Raw genomic sequence first — 11723 nt, 5'->3', positions numbered from 1 at the left:
ACAGAACAGGAATGACGGCACAGGACAGGAATGACAGAACAGGACAGGGAATTACGGCACCGGACAGGAACAATGACACAGGAAAAGAATGACAGCATAGGAGAGGAATAACGGCACAAGACAAGGAACAACAGCACAGTACAGGAATTACGGCACAGAGCAGGAATGGCGGCACGGGAATGACGGCACGGGACAGGAATGACGGCACGGGACAGGAATGACGGCACGGGACAGGAATGACGGCACGGGACAGGAATGATGGCACGGAACAGGAATGACAGCATGGGACAAGGAATGGCGGCACGGGACAGGAATGATAGCACGGGACAGGAATGACGGCACGGGACAGGAATGGCGGCACGGGACAGGAATGGCGGCACGGGACAGGAATGGCGGCACGGAACAGGAATGGCGGCACGGAACAGGAATGGCGGCACGGGACAGGAATGGCGGCACGGAACAGGAATGGCGGCACGGAACAGGAATGGCGGCACGGGACAGGAATGGCGGCACGGGACAGGAATGACGGCACGGGACAGGAATGACGGCACGGGACAGGAATGACGGCACGGGACAGGAATGACGGCACGGGACAGGAATGACGGCACGGGACAGGGATGACAGCACAGAACAGGAATGACGGCACGGGACAGGAATGACGGCACGGGACAGGAATGACGGCACGGGACAGGAATGACGGCACGGGACAGGAATGACAGCACAGAACAGGAATGACGGCACGGGACAGGAATGACAGCACGGGACAGGAATGACGGCACGGGACAGGAATGACGGCACGGGACAGGAATGATGGCATGGGACAGGAATGACGGCACAGGACAGAAATGACAGGACACGGATGATGGTTTAGGACAGGGATGACAGCACAGAACAGGAATGACAGCACGGGACAGGAATGACGGCACGGGACAGGAATGACGGCACGGGACAGGAATGACGGCACGGGACAGGAATGACGGCACGGGACAGGAATGACGGCACGGGACAGGAATGACGGCACGGGACAGGAATGATAGGACAGAAAGGACAGGACCAGGATGATGGTTTAGGACAGGGATGACAGCACAGGATGTAAGGGCTCCTCCGTAGTTCTTTTTTGCCCGCATCCTTTGCACAGCGAATGCTCCTGAACTCTCCCTCCACTATAAAACTGCCTTTCTGGTCAGGAAACAGATCTGAGAATCTCTAGGAACTCCATAGACGATGGAGGAGAGAGACCTCCAGAGCTGAGAGAAACTAACTCAGGGCCCCTTACCCCCTCCTGTCATTATTGTCCTTTGTGGTATAACACCTGACCGCACAATGACACCCCTGACCCCTCCTGCATGGCCTGGCATATCTCCATCAAAGCAGAGGGTCTTTACCTTTTGCAGTAAGGATCTTATTGTAGTGGGAGAGCATGTTGTCCCGGACCCGGTACTGGTCACTGAGCCGGCTGCTGTGGCCAATGCAGAAGGCTGGAGGGGAGAAGAAGAAGAAGATTAATACAACCAACAGCCACAGAATAATCAAAGAGCACCTGTCATGTATGCAGAGAGGTCAGGCATTTGGGCTGATTTACTAAAACTGGAGAGCACAAAATCTGGTGCAGCTCTGGACAGAAACCAATCAGCTACCAGTTTTTTTTTTTTTTTTGCTCAAACCATAATGGAACAAGCTGAAGTCAGTGCTGATTGGTTTCTATGCAGAGCTGCACCGGAGTTTGCACTCTCCAGCTTTAGTAAATCTCCCCCAGTGTGTGAGCTGAAGAATACCACTAACAGCTCAGTGGAGTTCAATGAGTTTCAAGGCTAAGCAATTATTTTTAAGTGCAATATCAGCCTCCATTTCAGACATTTCCCTTCATTTCCTGTCTTGGTGACAACTTTTGTCACCGGGTCAAGAATTAAAGTATTAGAATGTAGGTAGCCAAATCCTGGTGATAGACAGCCAGGACACAATTTCATCCGAAAAGCCCCCCCCCCCCCCTACCCACAAAGGAGAACCAACTTCCACACCCATGGACACAAAGTTTCCAATTGCTTGGCGTCCCATCGATAAAAATATTGCCCTGAATTTAGTTAGGTATATATATATAATTTCATTTTCATAATTCCTTTTTCTACTTTAAATAAATACAGTACAAATAGGAGTTTAGCCCGTGACCTAACTTTTTACAGGTTGATTCATGTAACTCCTATGAAACTGGCCTATCGGCCTCACCATCTGTTAATTCCAAAATCTCATATTCTTAGGCCCTCAGTTGGGTTAACCTTCATTACCCCAGGTTCGTACAACCACCCAGTTCTGCTTCAGCCATCAAAGTAAAAAGGGGGGTATCGGGAGAGGTGCAAGTTGGGGGGGGGGGGTCCCTAATATGACACAGGATGATCCCATTCGGGGGTGTCGATGGGTTTCCCCCCCTCCAGACTTGTAGACCCCCCCAATGGTCATGCAGCCGGCTCATCTTGGCTTGCTTTCCGCTCGACCGCTCTGATAAACCACCTTTCGGTTCATGATGTTTCACTTACTCCGATACCGATTTTCATAACTGATTGTCTCTTGTTGGTTTGTGAATTTCTTTTTGCTTGTGAATTTTTGTTGTTTCTCTTACCCAGGGCTGGTGCTACCACTAGGCAAACTAGGCGGCCGCCTAGGGCGCACTACCACCTAGGGCGCAGTCATGGCCAGACAGACATGAGACATTCCTCACCTGTCACCTCCTCATCCCCGGTGGATGTCACCTCTAGAGAGGGGGGCACTTTGTATATGAAGGGGTGGGTAGGGTTAAAGGGGGGCAGTGTGTATATGAAGGGGGTATAGGGTTAAAGAGGGGCAGTGTGGCAAAGTGTAGTGTTAAAAGAGGGGAATTATGTACAGGAAAGGGGGCAATGTGTACAGTTATTTTTATTTTGGGGGGGGGGGGGGGGGTGTGCAAGTAGCTGGTCTTGCCTAGGGTGCAAAATAGTCTAGCACCGTCCCTGCTCTTACCCTTCCCCCAAATATATGTTTCATGTTCATGATCACAATCACCATTACATATTGCAAATTTCTGTTTTCTTGACTATGTTATCTGAAATGTTTGCGTCATATGTTTTTGTGATGATTTCAGTTTCAATTAAATAAATAGGTCCGGTGTGTTTCACATGATCATGTGACCAGGTATTGGTAGTTTTGGCAGTGTGGGCGGTGCCAAGTCCTGCTGGAAAATGAAATCAGCATCTCCATAAAGCTGGTCAGCAGAGGGAAGCATGAAGTGCTCTAGAATTTCCTGCTAGAGGGCTGCACTGACTTTGGACTTGATAAAACACATTGGACCGACACCAGCAGATGACACGGCTCCCCAAATCATCACTGACTGCGGAAACTCCACACTGGACCTCATGCAACTTGGATTCTGTGCCTCTCTGCTCCTCCTCCAGACTCTTGGACCTTGAATTCCAAATGAAATGCAAAATTTTCCACAGTCAGTGATGATTTGGGGAGCCGTGTCATCTGCTGGTGTTGGTCCACTGTGTTTTATCAATTCCAAAGTCAGCGCAGCCCTCTAGCAGGGAATTCTAGAGCACTTCATGCTTCCCTCTGCTGACCAGCTTTATGGAGATTCTGATTTCATTTACCAGCAGGACTTGGCACCGCCCACACTGCCAAAACTACCAATACCTGGTCACATGATCATGGTATCACTGTGCTTGATTGGCCAGCAAACCCGCCTGACCTAAACACCATAGAGAATCTGTGGGGTATTGTCAAGAGGAAAATGAGACACCAGACCCAACAATGCAGATGAGCTGAAGGCTGCTATCAAAGCAATCTGGGCTTCCATAACTCCTCAGCAGTGCCACAGGCTGATCACCTCCATGCCACGCCGCATTGATGCAGTGATTCATGCAAAAAGGAGCCCCGACCAAGTACTCAGTGCATTCTATACTGTACATGGACAGACTTTTCACTAAGCCAACATTTCTGTATTAAAAATGATTTTATTGGTCTTATGTAATATTTTAGTTTTCTAAAATATTTAATTTTGGCTTTTCACTCGCTGTAAGCCATAATCATCAAGATTAAAGAAAATAATGCTTGAAATCTATCACTCTGTGTGTAACACATTTATATAAAATATAGGAGTTTCACTTTTCAAATTGAATTACTGAAATAAATTAACTTTTTGATGATATTCCAATTTTATGAGATGCACCTGTATATACAAATAAAACACTGTATATGTGTATATATACAGTGAGGGAAAAAAGTATTTGATCCCCTGCTGATTTTGTACATTTGCCCACTGACAAAGAAATGATCAGTCTATAATTTTAATGGTTGGTTTATTTTAACAGTGAAAGACAGAATAACAACCAAAATTTCCAGAAAAATGCATTTAAAAAAAAAAAGTATAAATTGATTTCCATTTTATTGAGTGAAATAAGTATTTGACCCCTTCGCAAAACATGACTTAGTACTTGGTGGCAAAACTCTTGTTGGCAATCACCAGATTTGCACACATCTCAGGAGGGATTTTGTCCCACTCTTCTATGCAGAGCCTCTCCAGGTCATTAAGGTTTCGAGGCTGACGTTTGGTAACTCGAACCTTCAGCTCCCTCTACATATTTTTTATGGGATTAAGGTCTGGAAGCTGGCTAGGCCACTACAGGACCTTAATGTGCTTCTTCTTGAGCCACTTCTTTGTTGCCTTGTCGGTATGTTTTGGGTCATTGTGATGCTGGAATACCCTTTACCCTTCCACGACCCATTTTTAATGCCCTGGCTGAGGGAAGGGTTCTCACCCGAGATTTGACGATACATGGCCCCGTCCATCGTCCCTTTGATGCGATGAAGTTGTATTGTCCCCTTAGCAGAAAAACACCCCCAAAGCAAAATGTTTCCACCTCCATGTTTGACGTGGGGATGGTGTTCTTGGGGTTATAGGCAGCATTCCTCCTCCTCCAAATACGGCAAGTTGAGTTGATTGCTAAAGAGCTTGATTTTGGTCTCATCTGACCACAACACTTTCACCCAGTTCTCCTCTGAATCATTCAGATGTTCATTATCAAACTTCAGACGGGCCTGTATATGTGCTTTCTCGAGCAGGGGAACCTTGCGGGCGCTGCAGGATTTCAGTCCTTCAAGGCGTAGTGTGTTACCAATTGGTTTTCTTGGTGACTATGGTCCCAGCTGCCTTGAGATCATTGATAAGATTCTCCCGTGTAGTTCTGGGCTGATTCCTCACCGTTCTCATGATCATTGAAACTCCACGAAGTGAGATCTTACATGGAGCCCCAAACCAAGGGAGATTGTCAAGTTATTTTGAGTTTCTTCTCTTTAGAGAATAATCGCACCAACTGCTGTCATCCTCTCACCAAGCTGCTTGGCGGTGATCTTGTAGCCCATTCCAGCCTTGTGTAGGTCTACAATCTTTTCCCTGACATCCTTGGACAGCTCTTTGGTCTTGGCCATGGTGAAGAGATTGGAATCTGATTGAATGATTACTTCTGTAGACAGGTGTCTTTTATACAGGTAACAAGCTGAGATTAAGAGCACTCCCTTTAGGCTCCTTTCACACATGCTGTCCGTTTGTCCGTTTTTCATCCATCCGTTGACGGATGAAAAATGGACATCAATGTATCTCTATGTAAAAACGGACGACAACGGATGATCATCAGTTAACATCCGTTTTCATCCGCTTCCGTCAATGTCCGTTTTTTTGAACGGATGAATGCCCTATTTTTCATCCGTCAAAAAAACGGATCGGACGAAAAACGGATGACAACGGATGAAAAATGGATGTCAACTGATGAAAACAGACGACAACGGATGAAAAACTGACGAAAAACGGATGACAACTGACGAAAAACGGATGAAAAACGGATGGAAAACGGATGGAAAACGGATGGAAAACGGATGGAAAACGGATGGAAAACGGATGGAAAACGGATGGAAAACGGATGGAAAACTGATACATTTGACGTGACTGAACTGAACGGATGGTATGTGTGAAAGGGGCCTTAAGGGCTCTTTCACACACTCCGTCAGTTGGACGGAGTCCATTTTTCTCAGCGGGGGATCGAGCCGCCAATCCCCCGCTGAGCAGCAGGAGGACAGCTGTGTCTCCGCGCTGTGTGCGGAGACACAGCTGACAGTTCCCCATGCATCTCTATGGGGGAAATCGGATGTCAGCGGACCGTCAGTCCATTCTCACCCGATCCCATCCAATCCGCTGGACGGATGGAAAATAGGGTTTCCATCCATCCAGATTTGACGGATCGGATCGGGTCGGATGTCAGCGGACATGTCTCCGCTGACATCCGATGCCCTATAGGAATGCATGGAGGGACCGTTCAGATCCGCCAAAAAAACGGACAGGCGGATCTTAACGGTCCGCCTGTGTGAAAGGGGCCTAAGAGAGAACTCCTAATCTCAGCTCATTATCTGTGTAGAAGACACCTGGGAGCCAGAAACCTTGCTGATTGATAGGGGATCAAATACTTGTTTCTCTCATTAAAATGCAAATTAATGTATAACTTTTTTTAAATGTGTTCTTCTGGACTTTTTTTGTTGTTATTCTGTCTTCCACCGTTAAAATAAACCTACCGTTAAAATTATAGACTGACCATTTCTTTGTCAGTGGGCAAACTTAAAAAATCAGCAGGGTTTTAAATACTTTTTCCCTCACTGTATATATATATATATATATATATATATATATATATATATATATTTTTTTTTTTTATGAATTTAGTTAGAAAAATAAATTATGAAAATAAAAAAATGACAAAAACAATGACAAGCCAGTTAAGAAAAGATTTCTCTACCGGAGCATCCCGGACTGTGCAGATCATCCCCTACAGAGTGTGCAGACAGGGAGTTTGTTACATGCGGCTCGAAGAGTACACTTACCATTACTTTTGGTGCTCAAATGCCCTCTAAATGGGCTGGACACACCACAGCGTGGGATCGAGGGGACCCTGGACCCTGCAATAGGAGAAAAATTTTTACAAATAAATAAAATTTTTATATTTCTGTGTCCATGAAATAATAAAGCGCTGTAGCCAAATTAAACCCACTGATACACTGGGGTCTATTTATAAAAAAAAATTGCTATAGGAATGTCTCAAGCATTCGCACAGCCATCATTTTTTTTTGGTGGCCCGTACGTGGCCATCATGAGTATTCACCATATTGTGTATATTTTACATATATATATATATAATTTTCTATGATTGTCAGTTCCATCTAATGGCCATAATTTGGTATTTTACAGATTGAGGCACTTTAGGAAAATACAGAATTATGGCCACTAGATGGAGCTGATGGTCATAACAAATAAATATATTATATACAAATTACAAGGATAATTCGAGAGGGCTCTGATAGAAAAAAAAATATTTCATAAACAGACCTTATTGTGTCTTTATTATTACACGGTACATCTGCCTCTAATTGTTAGACCCTTCCAAACCTGCATATCTACTATGATAGACATTTTTGAAACCCTTTTTTTTTTTTTTTTATTTAATATAATAATAATACTAAATCCACATTAGAAAGTGAAAAACGATACAGGTATAAAACTATAAATGGGAAAGCAGCATGTAGACAGATTGATATACAAATTAGACACACACACACATACATATATATGTGTATGTAAATAATGACAGGAGATGTTTTGAGAGGTTTACTAAAAATCTTCATCCGGTCTTATCTGCTCTGGTCTTATCCGCTCTGGTCTATTTATTCGGCATAACATTATCTTTCACATTATACTTTACTGTTTTCTAATTTTTTAATTAAAAATAGTGTATCTGTTCCAACAAAACTGCGTTTCTAAGTCCGCTGTGCAAACAGTATTGCAACTATCTCTATTTTATTCTCTAGGGTCTCTGCTAAAAAATATATATATATATATATATATATATAAATATAATGTTTGGGGTTTCTAAGTATTTTCTAGCATAAAAAAAATGATTTTAACTTGTAAACAATATGTGTCAGAAAAAGGCCAGGTCCAGAAGTGGTTAATGAATATAGAAGCAAAACAGCCAAGCAAACGATACGATAAAGTTTTTTGTTTTTTTACAATGTGCCTTTAAAAAGCCAACAACAGAGGCCCATTAGCGGGAAGAGTCGGCAAAGATCTTTTGAATATTCTTAGAAGATTTCACCAATTTTCGTTATCAACATAAGCAGAGTTGTATAAAGTACTTGAAACCCATACTTGAGTAAAAGTACAAGTGCTCGATCAAAAAGTGACTTGAGTAGAAGTGGAAGTGCTCGATCAAAAAGTGACTTGAGTAGAAGTACTAAAGTATTCAACATTTTTTTGTACTTAAGTATTGCAAGTAGTTTTTTTTTTAAATTTTGCTACTCAAGTACTGAAAGTAAAAGTACAAGTACTGTGTTATGTAGTTATTAAAGAAAGAAGTCAAAAGTTTGAACATCATATTGTTTTTTATTATTTCAAATGCAGCTTTTATTTATACATACAGTAGCATTTATTTTCGTATGCGCTGATAATACACATGTTTTGAGCTTCATGAAACCTGCCATCTACTGTTCTGGCAGTGGTAATTTTTATAATTGTAACGAGTAACTATGCAGCACAAAATAAAAATATTGGAGTAGAAGTATTGAAATCATCGAAAAAATGTAGTGAAGTAAAAGTGGAAGTAGGAGAAAAAAAATCTACTCTAGGAAAGTACAGATACCGCCTTTCCGTACTTAAGTACAGTAGTGAATTAGTTCTACTTAGTTACTATACATCTCTGAATAAGTCAACAAATGATTTATGTGCTTATGTGGTGTCCAATTTTAGGGCGCTAGGTTGTTTCCATTTTGGACAATGGTGGAAATTGCGTGCGTTAAATTGTTTGCACCGATAGCTCTTCTCTGCAGAGAATTTAAAGGGTGGGAAGAATTTCCTTTGGGGCTCCTGGTGATCCTCAGACAGAGGCCAGCAGAGAAGGAATCGGACTTCTTCCAAGGATTTCCGTTTATGAAGGTTATAAAAAGTACCTCAAAAGGGAGAAACCTCAACAGAAACTTGACAATCGCACCAATAAAGGTTTGCAGAACTAATTTTCCCCAATCTATTACTGGTCTACAGTCCAATCACTGAGCTATAAATAGACACCTTTTTTTTTTTTAATGAAGAGCCACTTTGTAGTTTGGCTCCCAGAATTGTAAAATCTACAGAATTCCTCAGTGACAGTGACAGTGCTTTTAATGGTGATCAATGAGATAGTTTTTATTCTCTAGAGCAGACCAAACTTTCTATACAAAATAATAGGTGTAGAAAATACTGCGCTACCCTGGTAGATTTTGGTAATATGAAAGTGCTCGTGCAATCTTGTAAACAATGCTTATATAATAACTTAATTGCTGGTAGATAAATTAATTATGTTATGAAAAAATCAATTAATAATTCTGTGAAATACCGTGATGATCTTCTTAAAGTGCACGTGCAAACTTGTGAACCATGGGATACAATAATATATAATAAATTAAATTGCTTTCAATATATAAAAATATAAAATATACCGCACAAGAAATGATTACATGAAAGTCCAATAAAAATAGTCTGTGAGGTAAACACAAATAAATTATGTGCAAAGAACGTGCTCAAAAAAACTCTTGGTGTGGGGATAAAGTGCTGCGTGCCGGTGATCCTTGGGTTCTCGCACTCTGTGCCCAGGGGTAAGGTAGCACACTTACCAGAAGATGTGGATTCCAATGGCGTACGCCAATAGGAATCAAAATCGCTTTGTCTGCTGCTCCTGTGTATGGATAGGTGGGTGGACGATCTCCTTATGGATCGGGATGAGCGTTCCGCATGGAAGAAAGAAGGTAGAGGCTCCTCATAGTGTAAAAAGGTTTTTTCCTTTTATTAAAACTTCAAAAAAAATCACATCAATCTTCACATACAACATCCAAGAAAATCCATAAAAACCCCCGATCGGTACTGCAGACTTTTAAACACTCCAAATATGATAAAAACACTCCAGATAAAAACGTGGGTGACACAGCAAAAACAAAATCAAACTCGACCCAAAATGACTACAGGGTCAGTGTAGTATTGAAGCCGCTCTTAGAGCTCCTATGTTGCCTCGTGGCTAGGGTAAACATAGGACGCTGGTTGTGCCCGCTGCTTGCGCCGAACCCGGAAGTTGGAATCTCGGCGTGCGGTCCAGCTACTAACTAAGAGCGAGGCAACGTGCGTGCCAACTTGACGCGTTTCGTCAGAGTGTGACGTCTTCGGAAGTGGCACGTACGTTGCGTTTCAGCTTGGTTATATGGAGGAGTATTGGCTCATTTCCGCTCTTTTTTTCTCCAACTCGTATTCCACTTACATGACATATAAACCGGAAGCAATTCACTTGATTCATAGTCTATCTATTACGCTACCATGATAATAATCTCTAATGCGAGATCTTGTTTTCAAACCTTTTTAGAAAATAAATTGTGTATATTAAAAACCTAAAGTATTGATGGTAACATTTTGAGGGTTGGAGACCTCCAATTGTTGCCCATAGAGAGAGCTCTTTCTGGATTTGAACCCACAAACATAGAGCAGGAAGGCAGACTCCCTAATCATTGTGCTATTTCTCAGTCCTTAAAAATATTGGTTTTTAATATACACAATTTATTTTCTAAAAAGGTTTGAAAACAAGATCTCGCATTAGAGATTATTATCATGGTAGCGTAATAGATAGACTATGAATCAAGTGAATTGCTTCCGGTTTATATGTCATGTAAGGGGAATACGAGTTGGAGAAAAAAAGAGCGGAAATGAGCCAATACTCCTCCATATAACCAAGCTGAAACGCAACGTACGTGCCACTTCCGAAGACGTCACACTCTGACGAAACGCGTCAAGTTGGCACGCACGTTGCCTCGCTCTTAGTTAGTAGCTGGACCGCACGCCGAGATTCCAACTTCCGGGTTCGGCGCAAGCAGCGGGCACAACCAGCGTCCTATGTTTACCCTAGCCGCGAGGCAACATAGGAGCTCTAAGAGCGGCTTCAATACTACACTGACCCTGTAGTCATTTTGGGTCGAGTTTGATTTTGTTTTTGCTGTGTCACCCACGTTTTTATCTGGAGTGTTTTTATCATATTTGGAGTGTTTAAAAGTCTGCAGTACCGATCGGGGGTTTTTATGGATTTTCTTGGATGTTGTATGTGAAGATTGATGTGATTTTTTTGAAGTTTTAATAAAAGGAAAAAACCTTTTTTTTTTTTAAATCAAAACAACTTTATTGCGTACTGAAACACAACAGGAGATATACAACAAGAAAAGGCTGCGAAATAGCCAATATAGAACAAACCAGTCCATAAATCTTGACAGTCAATGCCAGCTCACGAGAGTACATAGCAATTAGTAGAACAATGTACACAGATATACGATAATTGAAACACAATGCATAAGGAATTACGATGTACAAGTAGTGGAAGAATTTAGCCATTTATCCCACACTTTATGGTATTTCCCCGGGCAACCTCTATTAACATAAATACGTTTTTTATAGGGGAGAGTGCTATTGATCTCGCTAATCCACGCCGCCAAGGTAGGCACCGCCTGTTGGATCCAATTTCTGGCCAGCAATTTACGGGCCTGAAACAGGGTCTCCTGCAAGAACTGGGCCACGTGCTTGTTAATCTCAACATCGGGAAGGAGTCCCAGTAGACACAATCTAGGGTCGAGTGTCACAGGCGCGCCCATCT

General features: G+C 42.5%; 1 protein-coding gene across 1 annotated transcript in view; it reads right to left on the bottom strand.

Annotated features, from left to right (window-relative positions):
• SPATA7 (spermatogenesis associated 7) overlaps positions 1 to 11723 on the bottom strand; it is a gene marked incomplete at its 3' end in the record, with an annotated part of 92965 nt that overhangs the window by 63702 nt on the left and 17540 nt on the right. Inside the window, exons 2-3 of the mRNA XM_082274985.1 lie at positions 6898 to 6972; positions 1386 to 1478 (exon numbers count right to left, since the gene is read on the bottom strand). Coding sequence (XP_082131111.1) covers positions 1386 to 1478; positions 6898 to 6972 — 168 coding nt within the window. The remainder of the gene's footprint in view (positions 1 to 1385; positions 1479 to 6897; positions 6973 to 11723) is intronic.

Source organism: Pelophylax lessonae, assembly GCF_965119305.1.
Source record: "Pelophylax lessonae genome assembly, chromosome: 13".
NCBI lineage: Eukaryota > Metazoa > Chordata > Amphibia > Anura > Ranidae > Pelophylax > Pelophylax lessonae.
The sequence above is the reverse complement of the archived record's forward strand: the minus strand, read 5'-3'. Positions and strand labels throughout refer to the sequence as shown.